General features: G+C 44.0%; 1 protein-coding gene across 2 annotated transcripts in view; it reads left to right on the forward strand.

Annotated features, from left to right (window-relative positions):
* Positions 1 to 19127, forward strand: part of GPC6 (glypican 6) — a 1119539-nt gene extending 1100412 nt beyond the window's left edge. For both annotated transcript variants that reach the window (XM_045480598.1, XM_045480590.1), the window contains 2 exons: positions 10575 to 10750; positions 14697 to 19127. In XM_045480598.1, the coding sequence (XP_045336554.1) occupies positions 10575 to 10750; positions 14697 to 14899 (379 nt within the window). In that variant the 3' untranslated portion in view covers positions 14900 to 19127. The remainder of the gene's footprint in view (positions 1 to 10574; positions 10751 to 14696) is intronic.
* The last annotated feature ends 1164 nt before the right edge of the window (positions 19128 to 20291 follow it).

The following is a 20291-nucleotide window of genomic DNA, read 5'->3' on the forward strand; positions in this document are numbered from 1 at the left end:
GGGCACTAATCCCATCATGGAGGTTCTACTACCTTCCCCCTCACCTAAACCTAATCACCTCCCAAAGGCCCCACCTCCTAATACCGTCACTTTGGGAGTTGAGGGGACACAAGCATTCCGTCTACAGCAGTTAGTACTCAGATTCACATCCTCCTTTGCTAGAACGGCTAGCAAAGAATTTTCCTCAGAATTCTCAGCAGTGTCGGGACGCCTGGGTGGCGCAGTCGGTTAAGCGTCCGACTTCAGCCAGGTCACGATCTTGCGGTCCGTGAGTTCCAGCCCCGCGTCAGGCTCTGGGCTGATGGCTCAGAGCCTGGAGCCTGTTTCCGATTCTGTGTTTCCCTCTCTCTCTGCCCCTCCCCCGTTCATGCTCTGTCTCTCTCTGTCCCGAAAATAAATAAACGTTGAAAAAAAAAAAATTAAAAAAAAAAAAAAAGAATTCTCAGCAGTGTCTGCCACTCAAGAAAAGCAGCCTAGGAGGCATCTTCAGTGACCGATGGGAAAGCAAGTGTGCAAATGTAACTTCTTGCATTTCTCACTTACCTAAGCAAATTCCTAGAGAGAAATGAGAGATGATGCAGCCACACTGACTCAACTCAGACAAATAGGAATTGAAAGGAAGTTAGTAAGTAAGGGAGGAAAATCGATAATAATCTAGAGGTCCACGGGGGAAAACATTAAAGCGTCATTGTGCAGGTTACAAATCTAGGCCTCCTAAAGTTCCCAGAGACCCTGGGAGGACATGTGCGGCCATCTGTCACCCCTGAGAAGGGCACTGTGGGCAACCGGGTGGCGGGGGCAAGCTGGGGGCACAGGAGCTGGAGGAGAACGACAAGATGGAGACAGAAAAGAATGGGCTCAGCAGGCCATAAAACTTGTATATGGTTAGCATATGCAGGCTGGAACTTTCCACGTAGCAGCCACAGAAAAAATAAAACCCTCGTGGTGTTCCTATAGGCTCTTACTTTGGGCTCCTATAGAGGCAAATTCTTACTTTTTTGAGACCGTAGCTATGTCAAATTACATCATCTGTATCTTCCTTAAGGATTGTTTCCGCTTCATGGGGATCGTTTTTTCTAAGGCCATAGGAGTTAAGAAGGAAAGGTTAGCACGGGAAATGGTGGGAGGAGCCGGAAGAAGGCAACAAAATGTGAGAGAGGCCAGTCTCAACGTCACATGGAGTTCATGATGGGACACCTGTTGTTTCAGAATCGCCAGGGTTTCTGCAGTCATTTCCGGATTCCTCCCGCCCCCCGCCCCCTCTTAAAACTACCCCGCAGCTTCCTGCTGCCCCTCCTTGTAAGCCGGGGTCTAGCCCTCAGTGTCTAGCGTTCCTGAAAGTGCCTTCCGGAAGGAGGCAAACAAAATCCAGGCTGAGGACGAGGATTGATTGGATCGGTTGAAAACAGAGCATTCGCGGGGAGCCTGTGCTGGTTTTTAAGGCCCCCGGTCCTTGCAAAAATAACTGGGTCCCCAAGGAAATCTTTCCTCGGGCCGGGAGGTAAATACAGTAAATTGTAAGAAATAGGAAACCTAGAGAAATCTAGAAAACAGATCAGTCACTCTCACCAGCCACCGAGTGGATTGACTAAGCCAAGAAAATAGCAAGTCATGACTGGGTACATTTGAGCAGATGCAAGCGGGATGAAATGATGCATGGCGATGAGAAATGTGTCAAAGACAGTGACCTGGCAGATCTGGCAGGACAATATTGTTTTAGTCTGATTGCAGAACATGTCCCAAAGCACTCTAGCTGCATTTTAAAGAACTGTGAGTATCTCATGTATACCCAGCCAGGCAACCACGTCAGGAAGGTGGGAAGTCTGTCTGGGGAGAGAACTGGAGACTGTCACACCCAGCATTCCCGGGCGTGCACCTCCCTTCTGTGCACACCTGGGAGGGAAGACCCCTTGAAGTCTGACTCTCCTAGGGGAGGGGGATGCTGCATGCACCTCCCGCAAGTGGTACAAAATGCAGCTACAAATACCAGGAAAGGAGCATGTTGCTGTCAGCCGCTCAGCAGCCCTGACACCTGACACAAGGGCCTTTTGTCCTGTGCACGCTGGAGTCCGCTGCCTCTGGTTCTACGAAGGAAGAATGGATAAGAGGGAATCTTGCCAATGAGCAAAGAGGCCAAGTCCAAGAATGTAGCTTCTACTCGCTGCTGCAGTCAGTGAGCTGTGTGTCCTTCAAGGGTCCCCAGTTTCGTGTCATGCGTTCTCCAGCTAGAGGAAAGCCACAATGAATCATTCTTCTGTGCAGGGGTCTAGGCTTTAAAAGTCCAAATTCTGACGGTCCCTGGTTGACTCAGTCAGAAAAGCATGTGACTCTTGCTCTTGGAGTCATGGGTTCCAGCTCCACATTGGATGTAGAGATTACCAAAATAAATAAATAAACCTAAAAGTCCAAATTCTCCTGCCATCAGACATTCCTATGAAACAAGCCTGGCATGGGAAAAGCCATGTTAACAATTTAATTTTCATAAGAATGCATTAGAATTGTGTAGTATGCTAGATTTTTAAGCATTTTCATATACTTTCGCTCAATATGTCAGTTTATGGAACAAATAAGGTAAGTATTATTCATGTAAATATAAAATATATAATCATATAAAGTAGCTAAGTCACTTGCCCACGATCACACTGCTGGGTCCCAAAGGATCTCAGGTCCTAGGTCAGTCTCTGCACCGTTGACCGTATTTCAGGGTCACGTCCCATTGAAATACCTAATGTCATAGACAACTCTAGCTTAGCAGCCTTCAAGAATGTCTGAACCCACTTTAGTCATAAAGTCACAGTATGCTTTGAGTAATTTCACTTTCCAGTCAAAACAAAAACAAAAACAAAAAAAGGAAAGGGGGAAAGGAAACTATATCAAGAACTTCAGAAAAGTTATACTTAAAACTGAGATTTTTTTTAAAAAATTGTGGTAAAATATACATAACGTAAAATGCAGCATTTTTACCACCTTTAAACGTAACAGTTCAGTGGCATTAAGTACATTCACATTGTTGTACCCCATCACCACCAACCATCCACAGGACTTTTTCCTCTTCCTACACTGAAACCCTGAATCCATTAAAGACTCGTTCCCCACTCTTCCCTCTCCCACCTCCTGGCAGCCACCATTCTGTTTTCTGCCTCTCTGAATTTGACTACTCTAATTACCACATATAAGTGGAATTGCACAAGATTTGTCTTTTTGTGTCTGGATCATTTCACTTAGCGTGTCTTTAAGGTACACGCATGCTGTAGCGCATGTCAGGATTTCCTTCCTTGTTCAGGTGGAGTGGACTGTACATATAGACCACACCTGGGTACCCATGCATTCGTTGATGCACTCATGGGTTGCAGCCATCTTTTGGCTATTGGAAATAATGCTGCTATGAACAGAGGCGTAGCGATCTCTGTTCCAGTACTTGCTTTCAATTCTTTCAGATTGAAAATTCCAGAGGTGGAATTTCTAGATCATATGGGAAGTCTGATTTTTCAAAGAACCGCCATACTGTTTTCCAAAGCGCTGAACCATTTTGCACACCCTATACCAAACACAAGAATTCCAATTTCTTGGATCCCAAGCCTATGGATGGTAGCAACTTCAGTCAGGAATGCCAGCTCTGCTGGCCTCGTCACACATCGCTCACAGCAGGCTCCGTAGACATTTCTGCAACCAGCGCCCCTATTTATGGCTGGGTCAGCTCTTGTGGTTCTTATGATCACAGGATGCACTTCAGCAAGACACCATCAGGGAACTTTGAGGAACAAGATGTATTACGACCTGGAGAGGGCATGGCATGCTCGAGGGCCACACAGCAAGGTCAAGGGGAGCAGGGTTGACCTTGGGCTTTACCTTCATTTGGGTCTAAGTGTGGGGTGCCTGGAGTTTCTCAGGTTCACTGTTGATTGGCTAATTTACTAATGTAAAACCTACGTGTGGGAATTAGGGCATGGGAAGGGAGATGTGGGTCAGACAATCAGTGAGTTCTCCAGGTTTCTGAGGGCTTCCTGAAAGGGAACCTTCATGGGTGAGAGCAGTCTAGCCCCTTACCTGGTTGTTTTGCTAGTGGCTAGTGGCCGATATGTTGACTCAAGATGTGTGTCTTTGTTTTTTTATTTTTTATTTTTTAATTTTTTTTTTCAACGTTTATTTATTTTTGGGACAGAGAGAGACAGAGCATGAACGGGGGAGGGGCAGAGAGAAAGGGAGACACAGAATCGGAAACAGGCTCCAGGCTCTGAGCCATCAGCCCAGATCCCGACGCAGGGCTCGAACTCACGGACCGCGAGATCGTGACCTGGCTGAAGTCGGACGCTTAACTGACTGTGCCACCCAGGCGCCCCAAGATGCGTGTCTTTGAAATGGAGGCCTGGTACACTCCACTCTGCATCCTCACCAGCACTTGTTATTTTCTGTTTTGTTTTGTTTTGTTTTGTTTTGTTTCAAAATAATAGCCATTCCAAACAGATGTGAAGTTTAAAACTTAGATTTGAAGAAAGCCTCTGAAAGAAGTTCTGGGTACCACAGGTTCACAGTCCCTTCTCTGAGATCCCTGTGACCATATGTGTTTCTGAACTCGAAAATTTTTTTTAGATTTTTAGAAAAAAATCATCAGAGTGCATATACCATAGGCTGCAACTCGCAATCAAACACATTAAATTTCTGCAGCAAGATGTATTACTATTCCCACTACAGTGGGAAAAGTGAAATGTATGATTAGCCTCATTTCAGATCAGATCAAGTTTTACTAATAAGGAGATGGCAGGAAAGAAAGGAAAAAAAAACTTCAGAAAATTTTTCCAGACAAGGACCTGTATTAACATTCTACTATTTCATAAGACTCTTAAACCCACAGGAATAAATGAATACGTAGCTTAGAATTAGGACTTGCTGGAGAGACATGGATTGAATGCAGCTCATTTGTGACAACGAGCAGGACTGAATCCGCTTTTACCTTTCTTCTTTTTTAATTTTTTAATGCTTTATTTATTTATTTATTTATTTATTTATTTATTTATTTTTTGAGAGAGAGACAGAGTATGCATGGGGGAGGGGCAGAGAGACAGGGAGACACAGAATCTGAAGCAGGCTCCAGGCTCCGAGCTCCCAGCTGTCATCACAGAGCCCGACGTGCAGGTCGAACTCATGAACCACGAGATCATGACCTGAGCTGAAGTCAGACGCTTAACCGACTGAGCCACCCAGGTGCCCCCGCTTTTACCTTTCTCTGTCCACTGTGCCTTGTGTCAGGAGCAGGAGGAAGAAGCATCTGTCTTAAAAACAAACCCAGGCCAGCACCTGGGAACCCCAGCCCCCGCCCCCGCTTCCTGCCCTGGCTTCCACTTGGCTCCTGCTGACCCCACAGGGTACCACCAGGCTAACCTTCCTTACAGGTCTCCCTTCTCAGACTTTTACTGGCTTTCAAATCCCATTAAGTCGTGAGAACTGTGTGTCCCTTTCCCCCACTGTGCAGCTCCTTATGCCAGAACAACCATCGGCATTAATGAGGTGATAAGAAATACAAATACAGGTAGGTTAACATGTCTGTCCTCCTGGCAAGCCCATTCATACATCAACTGAAAGGAGTGATTTTGAATGGTGACAATGACAGGCACTGGGGCTGGCCAGTGGGAACCTTCTGTAGTGTCAGGCAACAGAGCGTGACAGAGAGTGTCACCTCTGCCAGGAGAGTCCCAGCACAGAGCCTGAAGCCACCCACAAGGTTGAATGTATTAGTGGCCCCCCACCCGGCCAAATTCCTACGGGACTCTTTCACCCTAATCGGCTCTCACGTGTGGATGTAATCAAGGGGGCCTGTTTCCACAATATGAAATGAGATGTGGTCTTAGCCCATTTGAGCTGCTGTAACAAAATGACACATCTGGGTAGCTTATAAACAACAGAGATTTATTTCCCACACTTCTGGAGGCTGAGGTCCAAGATCATTGGGGCACTAGCATGGTCAGGTGAGAGTCCTCCTGTGGGTTGCAGATTTTCAGCTGTGTCCTCACTTAGAGGAAGGGTTGAGCTAGCTCCCTGGGGCCTCCTTCATGAGCTCTGCCCTCGTGACCTAATCCCCTCCCGAAGACCTTGCCTCCTGAAACCATTACTTTGGGCATTAGGTTTTTTGTGTGAATTTGAGGGGAACACAAACATTCAGACCCTAAAAAATGCGATAAAAAATGAATTCTGCAAAACTACTGAAGATCGAGTTCCTCTACATGCCCTTGCAAAATAGAAGGTAACCCAGAGTGGGGACTCCGTGCTTGATTGTTCACGGATGCCACCTGCTTGCCACACCCAGCAAGAAGCGTGACATGGCAAACAATGACGCCCTGTTACACCTTCCAATCTGTCCTCATTTCCGGGTTCTCCTCGCGCCGGGTAAATGTGCATCCGGCCTTGGAGCCCGGGTTATCTGTACCAAGATTCTGCCTCCTTTCCATGTTCCCCAAACTGTCCTGGTGCAAAAATAGAATGCTGTCATACACGAAGAAGCTGGTGCCAAATCTAATAAAGGGAAGAATAGTATGGATTCAAAGATGCATCCATTTCTTCGGGCTATGAGTGTTTCGCAAAGCGATCAAGCCTGAGTTCCGGGCTTCTCTGGATCCCTCAAGTTGCACTCTGGACATCCATACGTTTGGCCTTAGGAGGTACCTCTGGAGTGACAAAATGGCCGTTTTCTTTTTCAACTGTGCCTTCTGTGTAAGTTTCCACATTGTATCTGAAGTTACCCTTTGAATACAGCGAAAGGAGAAAAGGTTCTTGAGGACACAGGGGCATTGTTACTTGTTTTTATTGTAAGTGGCTGAGCATCGGTAGGCACAGTTAGAGGCTGGGTTTATTTGGCAGCGTCTCATTGTTCCTGGACGCTCAGACTCCCAGGGGGTCGCATTCCCATGTAAGCTATCGCAGGCGGCTGCTGATAAATGAGTCTCAGCTAGCCGCGCGCGCACAGCATCTGAAAGCAACAAAGCCTTCCCCTGACTCAGCACAGGTACTGCTGCAGGAACCGTCGTCCAAAATGTTGAGGGGCAGCCCCAGAATGGGCGGTCATCTTTCGGCCACTCTCAACTCCTGCGTCAGCAAAGGCTAGCCTGCACTTTCTAGCATTCATTCCAGTGGGCTTTGGAATTAAGTAGAGCTCATGGAGCTCCAGATATATAATTGATGTCAGCAACAGTCAATCCAATGTTATATTTTAGGAGTCAAGTGCGGACTCTAACAAGAATTTATTAATACGCCAGATACAGTGAGAGATGACACAGAAGTTATGCTCTGCTGCAAAAATAAAGAGAAACGGTCCCCAAATTTTAAAATTTTCAATTAGGGCATTGTTTAGGGCAGTAAATACTGTGAAGCTTTGTGGAAAAGAATTTGCAGTGTGCTCTGTGTGTTTTATTATTCATTACGTGGTGAACATTGTGAAGTCGATTTTGTTCAAAATATGGATGAAGATGTGATGTGGAGCTCATTCAGAGGACTTCTGATTTAAAATGGATAAACCAATTCATACACAAATACATCATGCATGAGATTTCAATAGCTGAAAAATGGCTTAAATATGAAAATCTCTCTGTGTGTTTCCATTTCTTCTTTTGGAGACTGATAGATAGAGAGCCTTTGGTTTCCAGAACTTGGAAAATCACCTGCAGGAAGGGGAAGAATTTTAAGAGGCTGTATACTGTACAGGGATACGTAAGTAGGAAGGACAAAACAGAGGAATGGACATCTTCCCAGCTTACAGGGCACCACAGTAGAGGCAGTGCAGGAATGATGATGACCGCAGCGAGGCAGAGTGGCCCCAGCCAACGCGCCCCTGTCCTACATGTCCTGATTCCCCCGAGATCTACTCCTCCTCTCTCCATCTTGGTCGGTGCCCTGAATGAGAATCTCTACAAACCACATCGCCTGGGTGCCCTTGCCCCCTGGCTTCCAGTGGGCTTCTTCTGATGGGAGGCAGCACGTGGTCAGAAGGAGGGACTAGAGAGGTCAGGGCGTCATTCCCCGGCTCCCTCCCTGAGTGGCCTTGGTTTGGCAGTTGCTGCATCATTTGGTGGCCGTCTGTGACTCCAGTTCTTGCTCATTCTGGTGGCAGTTCCTTCCCAGGGGCTCTCCTGCTGCTAGCAGCCTTGGGGTCCTTTGTCAGCCAGCGCTGGTTTCCCTGTTCCCACCTTTATAAGTCGTCTCTTCTTCAAACTCTCTTTATTACCTCTTTGAGTGTGCCATCTGTTTCTTACCAGGACAAAGACAAATATAGCGCCTTTGTAAGAATTAGAAAAAGGCACCCATATGGGTACCTGAGGGTTCATTACACTGTTGTCTGTGCTTTGGTATGCATTGAAATGTTCGAAAATAAAACAATTCCCCCAAAAGAAAAGCGTGTCCCTTTGGTGAATGGTGCCCTGCAGGTGCATAGCTTTGTGGGCATGGAATTCAGGCTGGATTTCAGTCCAACTCCCTCCCTGAGCAGGTGACTTTGTGCAGTGCACCAAATGCCCAGACGAACCTGGCAGCCCTCCGGAAGGATGAGCAGGTCTCTAAAAGCTGAAAATTATCTTAAAGAGGAAGTGAAGATTGACCTGGGTCTTTAAGGATATTTGGGACTTAAATTGGAAAGTGCCTCACAGGCAAGGAAACCCTGTGGGACAGGCAGATATAAGATGTATACAGGTATAGATTCTGTAAGGCAAGGATTGTTGAAGGGATTGTTGCAGTATAAGTAGAGACGGGATGGAAACGGACCTTGCTGAGCTATAAAACGTGAACTGTCATTTGTGATCACCCAGGCAGTATGGTGCGCTGTTTGGACACGTGGACTCTGAAACTAGACCTAGTGGGCTTAGCTCGCCGTTTTGCCATCCATTAACTCTGTGACTTTGCACAACTACTCATCCTCACTAGGCCTGTTTTCTCTTTTGCAACATGGGGATAAAATAGCACCTACCTCTTAGATTTGCTCGGGGGCTGAATTTAAAAATACATGGGGCGCCTGGGTGGCGCAGTCGGTTAAGCGTCCGACTTCAGCCAGGTCAGGATCTCGCGGTCCGTGAGTTGGAGCCCCGCGTCAGGCTCTGGGCTGATGGCTCAGAGCCTGGAGCCTGTTTCCGATTCTGTGTCTCCCTCTCTCTCTGCCCCTCCCCCATTCATGCTCTGTCTCTCTCTGTCCCCAAAAAAATAAACGTTGAAAAAAATAAATAAATAAAATAAAAATACACATGAAGGGGGGCACCTGGGTGACTCAGTCGGTTGAGCAAACGACTTCTGCTCAGGTCACGATCTCGCAGTTGACAGGTTCGAGCCCCACATCGGGCTCTGTGCCGGCAGCTTGGAGCGTGGAGCCTGCTTCGGATTCTGTGTCTCCCTGTCTCTCTGCCCCTCCCCCGTGCATGCTCTGTCTCTCTCTGTCTCAAAAATAAATATAAAACACTAAAAAAAAAAAAAATACACGCGAAGGGCTTAACACAGTGCCTGACAGTAAGTGCTCGGTAGGCATCAGCTACTGTCACCAAAAGCTTTCCAGCAGAACAGTGACATGAAAGCAGTAGCTTGTGAAAATTAGTCAGACCGCGTGTGCAAGATGCACCACAAAGGAAGAGGCGGGCGGGGAAGTCGGTCTGAGGCTCTGGTACCGTCTGCACTCGAGGAAGGACACGGGAAATGAGACAGAAGTAGCAGGTGCAGGGAATACTAGGAGAAGAGGAGAAGGGGGGCTGCGAACAGGCAGGTCACGAGAGTGAGGAGTCAGAGAGGGCTCCAAGCACTTTTCTGAGAACTTCAGTCTCCACTGGTCTAAATGCACAGAGGCAGCATGGGCAGTCGACATCAAGGAATTGACAGTTTAAAATTTTTAGTACAAGTAAAAGGAATATGCCCTTTTATTACCAGTGAGAGAATTAAAGAACCATTAGATTTTACCCTTCTCTTTTGCCCAATATCGAACATTAGATCCAAGATTTTATTACAAAATAAAAACCCTGATGGACGCTTCAAACGTTCCAGTGCTCACTGGTTACTCCTCGAACTTTCCAAAGATGGGTTTTTATATCCAGAAGTATCTTCTGATTAGAGTCTGAGGTTAGGCCTCTTCAGTTGAGAAAGAGCATCCTCGTACAAGAGAACTAAAGAGCGTGTATCATTTACAAGTTTGGTTCTTAGCAAAATTAACCAGAGAGCTGAGGAAGCTAGCAAGCCCTTGACTTCAGTATCTACCATTTGGGATGGAGGGAAGAAAGTAGTTAATTTTAAGAAACAACTTGTCTAAGTCCGCAACTGAACGTTCCTTTGTAGGCAAGCCTCCCTGCATATTCAGTGTCATTTTAAAAACCACTCTGAAACCATTTTTTTATAGCCCTATCTCCCTCTGAGAAAAGTTACTCCTTGCTTTCACTTTTTGGGTTTTTTGGTTTTTTTTGGTGTTTTTTGTTTGTTTGTTTGTTTGTTTTGTTTTTTTGCAGGAGCAGAGCCAGTTGTTGCCAAAGCTCCGGCCCACTGTCAGAGACAGCACAACACAACCTGGTACCGGAGCCCCTCTTGCCTCACGCTGACCTGTTCTCTTTCTGTTGACCCCGCAGATACTTGCCTGAGATCATGAATGATGGGCTGACCAACCAGATTAACAACCCTGAGGTAGACGTGGACATCACACGGCCCGACACGTTCATCAGGCAGCAGATCATGGCTCTACGTGTGATGACCAACAAACTAAAGAACGCATACAATGGCAACGATGTCAACTTCCAGGACACGAGTAAGGAAGTCTTTACCGGTGCCAGTAACTTCCATAGTGAAGATAGGTGGTAGATTATGCCACAGTTTTCCTTCAAAAGCAATGTACACCTGTAATCTTATGTCATTCTTGCCCGATCTGCAGAGCTGTTTATGGTCCTTTGGACAGAGAGCTCTGATCCACAGGGCTTAGGAGACAGTTACTAAAATCCTAAAATCATAACTGGTCTTTTTAAAAAATTTTCTAAATGTTTATTTTATTTTTGAAAGAGGGAGACAGAGCATGAGTTGGGGAGGGGTACAGAGAGAGGAAGACAGAATCTGAAGCAGGCTCCAGTCTCTGAGCGGTCAGCACAGAGCCTGACGCGGGGATCAAACCCACAAACCATGAGATCATGACCTGAGCTGAAGTCGGACGCTAAACTGACTGAGCCACCCAGGTGCCCCAAATCACAACCGGTCTTCAGGATTAGTTGCGCTGGATTACATTCAGTGCTACCTAAGCTAAAAGTAAGTCTCATCTGCCAGTTGATCTATTAACGATAAAGCAACAAAGTAATGTTTTCATCTTCTCCTTCCCCCATCATCATTTACATCTCTACCCCAAACTCCTGTCCACTCCCCCAACCACCAAAAGAAGAATGTCCTGAAGATTTCTCAGACGAGGCTAGGCTGGAATCCCTGTTTCACCACTGACTGACTGGGGTCTTAAAATTATATCTTGAGTGTCAGGTCAGGTCATCAGGATGTTCATTTGGAGCCATCTGTAAAGGAACTGAGATAATATCTCATGTGCCGTGGATTCAACTGCATTAGCTCTCTCTCTGTCCGGTCACTCCCATACATGAACCATGGACATTTGTATCTGGAATATTGAAAGAAATAATGAAACATTAGTGCAGTATTACACATGACTAGTTTATTAGCTATCAGAAAATGTCAGAAGTGATTGGAAAGACTAATAAGTGAACATGAAGTGAAATTTGGAGTTTGTGTAAGTGATTTTAAGAAACATAACTATAAAAATTGGGGGGGTGTGTTTTATTGTTTTGGGCTTTTTTTTTTTTTTTAAGATATGTGTCCTTACAGAGAGTTCTTTTTTTTTTTTTTTTTTCAACCTTTATTTATTTTTGGGACAGAGAGAGACAGAGCATGAACAGGGGAGGGGCAGAGAGAGAGGGAGACACAGAATCGGAAACAGGCTCCAGGCTCCGAGCCATTAGCCCAGAGCCCGACGCGGGGCTCGAACTCCCGGACCGTGAGATCGTGACCTGGCTGAAGTCGGACGCTTAACCGACTGTGCCACCCAGGCGCCCCCTTACAGAGAGTTCTTAGGAAAAGATTTCTGGGACGTAAGCTGTGGAGTCACCAGTGACTCTGTAATTTGGTCACCGAAGCAAAAGATGATGCTTGTGTGCTTGAATTAATGAGATAGAAAGAAACAAGTTACGGATGGAAGATACGAAGTCTTCTAAGTGTTAGCCATCATCCTACTGAGTTGTCCCCTGCAGAAAATTTGTAGTGCTTTATTCCACTTTAAATAACCCAAAAATTAATTTTCTAAATGCAGGCTAATGGCCAACCCACGAGACTTTCTTGCTGTAAACCCCCTGAGAGTCCTCCTATTATTTCTCTAAACCTCTTCTTCAGAAGAGAACCTTCCACAAGGTTTTGAGCCTTTGCTGCTTCTCCCTTGCTCCTTCCTTAGGTTCGCTCCTCTGAATGCATCCGTTGTCTTCTCTATCTCATGAAATGCTTTATTGTCTGGAGAATGACTATAGGAATAAATAATTCAAGAGAACGTAAGAATTATTTGAGGCTGCCCTTGCTTCTCTCTCCTCTCTGACCTAAAGAGGTTATGCCCATGTCAATCTGCAAAGCTTAGGGAGTGTGCCTGAGAAGAGATCGTGCCCCACTTTCCCTTGAAAGAAACTAAAAATTAGCAACAGTTCAGAGCATCATTTAGCTCTAACCCAAGCCCCATATTTGGCCCCCTATTTTAGGATAGCATCTGTCATATAAGCCATTATCACATCTTATAGCCATCACCCTTCCTGCTTTTGACATTTTAAAAAATCGCCCCTTAAATTCCTGGGTTTCTGATTCTTTTTCAGAAAGAGATGGGGCCATTATTTCTCTCAGCTGGAATCTCCTGTCATTATTTGCTTACCACGTTTTTAATATTCTAAATCACTTTAATAATATCTTTGTAAAGGTTATACTACTTCTTGTTCATAATACCAGTGTTAAGAGCAATTCCCTTAGCAGTTCTGATATCTCTGAATTTAATTAATGGGCATTTTCCCCCTCATAAAGGCCAAAAGAGAAATCCTAGAAAATATTGAGAACCTGGTATAGTGTAATCAAGTGATCTTACCTGGTATTTAGATGTCCCATTTAAAAAAAAAAAAAAAAAAAAACCTTGTGGTGAGTTGTGCCATGTTTATTCAGGGGGACATTAGAAGGGTCCCTGCATTACTCTGATTTTACTTAATGTAGCATCTAACAGTCATGATGGTGCCAGCATTTCAGGAGCAGCTCAACCCGCCCACCCTTGTTTCAGGCCAACGGGGAGGAATTTAGCTCTATTGACTGAATCTTTGAGCAAGTTGGGGAAAGAGTAAATGTCATGACCAGGTTTACAGTTTCCTGAGTCCTTCCAGGAACATTATCTCACGTATACCCTCTAATGATTCTGTGAAATAGATAATGAATGAGTATTCTCCTTTTTACAGGTGAGAAAGGAGAGTCTCAGTGAAGCTAATTGGCTTGCCCTAGTTCACTTCAATAAAAAAATGGCAGGTTAACACCTAGGTCCTTCTTGCTGTAGGAACCATACTTTTTTTCTATCAGGCATCTTTGCAAGCACTGGGTTTGGTGCCATCCCACATTTTATCAGGGTGCCTTCACACAAACTCTGAGAGGCAAATGTTACTGTCTGTCTCTGTTGAGCTGAAGAAACACAGAAGCTGAAGATACTTCCCAAGGCACCTTTAATTATTCGACAAGTATTTCTTGTGCATCTGCTGCCTTCTAGGGACCATTAAAGGCAACGGGGATCCAGAAGTGAACCGTATACACCACACACAGTCTCTACCCTCAACGAGTGTACATTCTCATGGAAGGCACAAGAAAACAAGCAAGTTAGTGATACAATTGCACATGGTGATAAGTACTTTCACACAGCTAGTGATTAATGGAGACTGAACTGGGACCCAGTTCGGAGACACAGGGTTGTGAAACAAGAAGGAACCAACCCGTGAGAAGTGGGAATACAGCAGGCCCAGAAGGCATGTTGGGCAAGTGGGGAAGATGTCACGCTAAGAAGACATACTCAGTGGGCACTTGGGTGTTAGTTCCCAGCAGGGAATGGCAAACCTTTTCTGGAAAGAGCCAGTTGTGAAATACGTTCAGCTTTGAGGGCCATACATGAATGTAGAATTAGACAATGAAGGCATAAGCGAATGGGGGCGGCTATGTTCCAACATAACCTCATACGTGGACACTGAGATTTAGCGTTCACACACACCCTATTTATGTGTCCCAAAGTATCATCCTTCATTTTCAAACACTGGAAAATATAAAAACCATCCTTGGGTTATGGGCCCCGCACGTACAAGCAGCTAGCCATAGACCTCAACCCTGACCCAGAGAAGTTGGGTTGACATACCAGCATCAGCCAGAAGAAGAAGTACCTTTCGAAAGCCAACATGGGTAGGCATGGCCTCTTGTCCGGTTCAGGTTTCACACGTTTCTTAAGTTGGGTAACTGGATATCAGTCAACCCTGTGTCTCAGACATCTATTTCCATACGGTCTCCCCGCCCACCACAAACCTGCCCGCTACAAACAAACCCCTTGCGGCAGTTGGGGGCAGGGAGGCCTTTCCACAACCTGGCCCACATCTAGTGTGTGCCCCTACGCCTTCCAAGCTGTGGTCTAACTGTCTTTTTCAATCTGCCCACACCAGGCGATGAATCCAGTGGCTCTGGGAGTGGCAGCGGGTGCATGGACGACGTGTGTCCCACGGAATTTGAGTTCGTCACCACCGAGGCCCCCGCCGTGGACCCCGACCGGAGAGAAGTAGACTCTTCCGCAGCCCAGCTCGGCCACTCCCTGCTCTCAGGGTCTCTCGTCTGCATGGTCCTGGCACTGCAAAGACTGTGCAGATAATCCTGGGTTTTTGGTCAAATGAAACTGCATTTTAGCTATTTGAACGGCCAACTCCCTTCTTTTCTTACACTCTTGGACAATGGACCATGCCACACAACTTAACCGTTTTCGATGAGAAGAGAGCAGGACTGCACTCTGCCTCCCTTTCTGTTTGCCCAAAGAGTACCGGGTGCCAGACTGGACTGCTTCCTCTTTCCTTCAGCTATCTGTGGGGACCTTGTTTATTCTAGAGAATTCTTACTCAAATCTTTCGTACCAGGAGATTTTCTTACCTTCATTTGCTTTTATGCTGCAGAAGTAAAGGAATCTCACGTTGTGAGTTTTTTTTTTTTCCCCGTTTAAAAAAAAAAAAAAAAAAGTCAGGAAGAAAATAATTTTCCTCGTAAAATCAGGCCAAACCCCAAGACAACTGCATTTTCAACAAAGGAGCAAACAAGAGAGAAAAATAAAAGAGCGTTACCATTGTGAGGTCGGCATTGCCAGCCGACTCCCAGTGTAAGCTTTTCTGTGATAAATCAGGTTTGCAAAATGCTTTGGGAGAGAAAGTTTGAAATTTTTTTTAATGTGGTGAAAATACAGTGTTGTCTTGGAGGTACCGTCTTGCACTCTGTCCACAGAATACCAAACTGATTTGGGGGTACTGATACTAAATTTAGAATTCCATCTTTAATACGAGAGCAAAATTGCCACGACCCAGCACCTCTCTCCCACCTTGCCCGATTTCAATTTCAGTGATGGCACCATTTTCCTTAATTCTCTTGATGTCTGTCCGCTGTATCCAATTGGCACAGATTTTTCTCTTCATCTCCAGTGACTAGTGGAGGCTCCCACCAATTCATCCTCCCCAAGGGTCTCAATTGAAAATAATCTTCAATGAAACAAGAGCTTTGCTTTAGCCACAGGTTTGACATTAATTCGATGTTTCTGCCCCTGGGCTCATTACGCTCCCAAAGTAAGAGTTCTTTTCACGAACTTACAAGCAATTAGATCCAATTGTGAGTGAGTTTTCGTTTTTTAACTATTTGCTTTGTGGCAATTGGTTTCTGCATCACAAGGGCATTCTCTTACAAAATAACTCACAACAACAAAAAAAGTCAAGACAAAAAAAAATATATATAGTATTGACATGGAGATTTCTTTCACTTTTTTAGTCTTAGTATGATCATCTATTTTTATATCTCTCTATATATAAATCACAGATTTTAACTTCTTAATTCCAAGCTCAGGGTTGACACACCTTTGTAACGAAAATGTTTTGTCAACCAGCTCTTCTTGTTCTGTGCTGCTCAGAGAAGGGATTCCTCAGCGGTCTGTGAGCACCAAGAATCAAGAAAGAGAACTTTTTACGTCTCTAACTGTCCGTTTATTAAAAGTTTGCCAGGGCACATCCTTTTTGCATGAGCGTGCTTTGTCCTGGGTGCTGCAGACGGTACCGAGCTCATGGGGAGAGCCATGGGTGTGCAGGACTGTACTGGTGATGGGAACCGTATCCATAAGGAATGTGGTATACACACAAAACCATCGCTTTCATGTGCGCCTTCAGCCTAGGATTCCACTTGGCACTTGGACATATGACCTAACTCAAGAGGCCACTGTAGAGCCACAAGCCTAACTGACCCACCAAGTGTACCAAAGCCAGGCCCTATGCTCCCCATGTTAGAGAGAAGCGAAATAAACCAAACTGGGGCTTTGTTAATACGGTTGGCTATCCACGTGTTTCTTGGTTTTTATGATGATCTGGGGTTGGGAAAAGTAATGCTTCAAGACACCATCGTCTGCCAGTCACATTTTTTTTAACCCATTGACAGAAACGGCACGTAAATGGTATCTTTCGATCTTCGCTCTCATCAAAATTATAATTAGTTATTGATTTAGTCATCACATTTAAGTAGAACACATGCGGCACAATAGTATTAAGTATATTTGAGCACTTTTGCAAAACTGAAAAGTATTTAGAAGCATCTATTGCTATTTTATGCCTAATGAAATATGAAAAGTAGGATTCTGAGAGACTTTGTGGCATCTTTTCATTTAAATCTTATGAAATTAACACCTAATCTAATTCAGCATTGCGCACGTCTAGAAAACCATCCATTTCACTGCCAAACTTCAGCTTCCTATCACCAATTACACAGAAAACATCTCTGTGAAGGACCGATCATTCAAGTTGCTCATTCCATCGTATGTTCAGAAATCAGTATTGTCTTTCTCCAATAATTAAGGTGCAATACAAATTAAATCAATCTTGATTTTCCAGAATATATGAGTAATAACTTGTTTTTATGGCTTTAAACTCCAGGTCTTTCCTTTTTTAAATATTTCTGCATCGTCTTCTACGAAATAGATCAGAATGCCTTGTTTGCTTTGTGCTTTCACCCCCGAAAGGTTTTGTGCATGTGTATGAATACACATTATAGTAATGAATGTGAACCCATGTTCCGTACACATGAAACACACAGATAATATATAAACGCCTGCTCCAATTGTTTCAACACCTTCATATCGATAGTATCCATATTGGTGAGATATAGTGATCCATAAGAGCCAGGCAGAGAGCTGAAATGACTATCAGTTAATGATGCCACAACATCAGCCACTTGCATGGATGTGGTCGAGATATTCTTCAAATTGTACTTCCTAGTTTTTATCATCATCCGAGTATGTTGTATGATTTTTTCAGACTAATTTAACATGAGGCTTTTTCTGTCCTAAGGGAACTGGTTTAATCTGGTTATCCCATTTCAGTATTTTGACATTCCTCCTCGCCCTCCCCACCTCCTCCGCCAAATTAATTTCTCTCATCTCACTATAGTGATAGGGGATGAAATAATGCTCCGTGATTTCTCCCGATCTGCCCTCATTTACTGTGATGTCTCCTAAATTCTGTAATCACATCACAACCTCTGTTATGAGTAGGGAGGGATGGGCTCACTGAAATCAGACACTAGAAATTGTTGGGTGATGCTCATAACCGCGAACACTTAGCTTATTGAAGTGCCTCTATTTACATGTTCTTTAGTTATAATATGTATTTTTCTAACAGAAATACACGTCTGTAATTGGTGTATATTATACTTTGTATATGTTATAACAAAAGCTAAACAGAGGCTAAAGTCTTTAGCAGAGAAGAATGAATTGCAAATTCACCAAGTAGAGCTCTACCTAGGGTTCTGTATTGAAGGACAGCCGTGACAGCCTTCTGTCACTTTCGTGGAGATCATGTCAGTACTTTGATTAGAGCCATCATAGAACGACGTCAGCACTGGCAATCGGATTCCCTTACGGTGGTTTACCCGGATAAGTAGCTGGTATTACCCGCTTTACTTGTAAGGGGCAATATTAACAAAGTAGTATTTTCGTCTACACTGAAAAACACTATTAAGTAGTCATTATAAAAGCAACATTCTATAAATCAAACACATTGAAAATATTGTTGGACACAGAGCCCTGATATTTAATTTATATTCCCTGCTGCAGACATTAGCCTACTTTATTCTTTAGCCATTACATACATGTTTTGGCTACACACTGAACACCAACTAAAGTCCCCAAGGAGGAATAAAAACTTAGCAAATTCCTGAGTTGTGATTCTTTTATTGCTTCTCTTTGCAAGGCTAATTTTCAGGTGGTTAGATTAAAGGTGGAAGTGTTAGCAAATGTAAGTTTTGACTCACCCAAAACTTGCAGAAATACAAACTCATTTTTAATTACCTACAGTCACGAATAGACCTGACTTTCAACTTAAAAGTGGGTGGGGGTGGGGTGCAGTTTAGCTTTGCCAAGAGAAGAGTAAAGGAGACCATAACCTATACATTTGCAGTGTGTTTCTCCCTGGCGGAGACATTAGCCAGTGTTTAGTTTCAGGCCAAGTTATACAAATAGAGTATTGATTTGTATGCATTCTGGAGCCTTGCTACATCACGGTTTGCTACGGCACGGGACTCAGCCTAGCCTGGGGCCATTTGAACCTCATTCAGAGTTGAATAGTTTCTGGAATCTTTGACATCGTCTTGTAATGAGGTACTTTCATGAGAAGACACCTGAAGGTGCGTAACAGTGAGGTCTCTGTGTGCATATGCATAACATATATGCAGGACAAATGTGTGCACCAATCAAACCTAAAATTTTATGTGACTGTCAAATGAATATTACTTGGGTTAAGATTTTTCATTTCTGATTTGGATAGAAAATTGCTATTAATCTTGTATTAAAATAGTTTTTAAAAATCTACCGGTGCCCTTTCTGCATTTTCTTAATTATTGTCACAGTCTGAATTTCAGAGTTTTTGAATTTCTTTTTGCTTGAGACCTTTTTAGAAACTGCAATACTAAAAGAAAGAAAAGGAACCGTCGACGAAATCAGCACCACTCACCTCAGTATGCTTGGCATTTGAAATCATGAACTTTTAGAACTTGAGAACTTTGAAGAGCTTTCCAAATGTGTATGGAAGATGCTATATCTCTCTTCTTTTGTATTGGTTTCTTCTCTAAGATAAAATTCAGTGGCTTGAGAACTGATGTCAATACTTTATCACTGAGGTGAGAAAAGTAAGATGATATGTGAAAAGACTAACCATTTCCAAATTCAGCAAGTTGCATTGATTTTTACATTTCTACAAGTTTCCGTGCTATCAGGAATGCTAAATATTGTGTAACATGCTAAAGATTCACTTAACAAATATTTATTAAACTCCTACTCTGTGCTAAACCTGCTCTAGGTACTGATCACGGTTGTCAAAAACACCAGTTGGAAAGTATTCATTCTTTACTACAGTTAAATACGATTACTACGAATACCTCACTTCTTTCAAGAATGCTCTTTTAAATAAAGGAAACCATATAAATAAAGTTATCAACACTACAATGTTTAACTGTTAGCAATATTATAATTTAGCTCACATTATTGCTATTTTGGTTTCTAACGAGAAAAGTGATTTCTACAGAGAATTAAGGAATTTTAGGATAATTCCACCTACAAAATCAGAATGTAACAAATTGTATTTGAAAATAAATTGAGGGGCGCCTGGGTGGCGCAGTCGGTTAAGCGTCCGACTTCAGCCAGGTCACGATCTCGCGGTCTGTGAGTTCGAGCCCCGCGTCAGGCTCTAGGCTGATGGCTCAGAGCCTGGAGCCTGTTTCCGATTCTGTGTCTCCCTCTCTCTCTGCCCCTCCCCCGTTCATGCTCTGTCTCTCTCTGTCCCAAAAATAAATAAAAACGTTGGGGAAAAAAAATTAAAAAAAAAAAAAAAAAAGATATGTATTGAGCAATCCATTGTGTGCCAGACACGGTTCTGGGTGCCAGAGCAAGCCACCAAGACTTCTGCTCCCACACAACTTCCATCCTAGTAGGGGAGAGACAGACAACACATAAGTGAAAACAAACAAGATGGCAT

This window comes from Leopardus geoffroyi, chromosome A1 (assembly GCF_018350155.1).
Source record: "Leopardus geoffroyi isolate Oge1 chromosome A1, O.geoffroyi_Oge1_pat1.0, whole genome shotgun sequence".
NCBI classification, from domain to species: Eukaryota; Metazoa; Chordata; class Mammalia; order Carnivora; family Felidae; genus Leopardus; species Leopardus geoffroyi.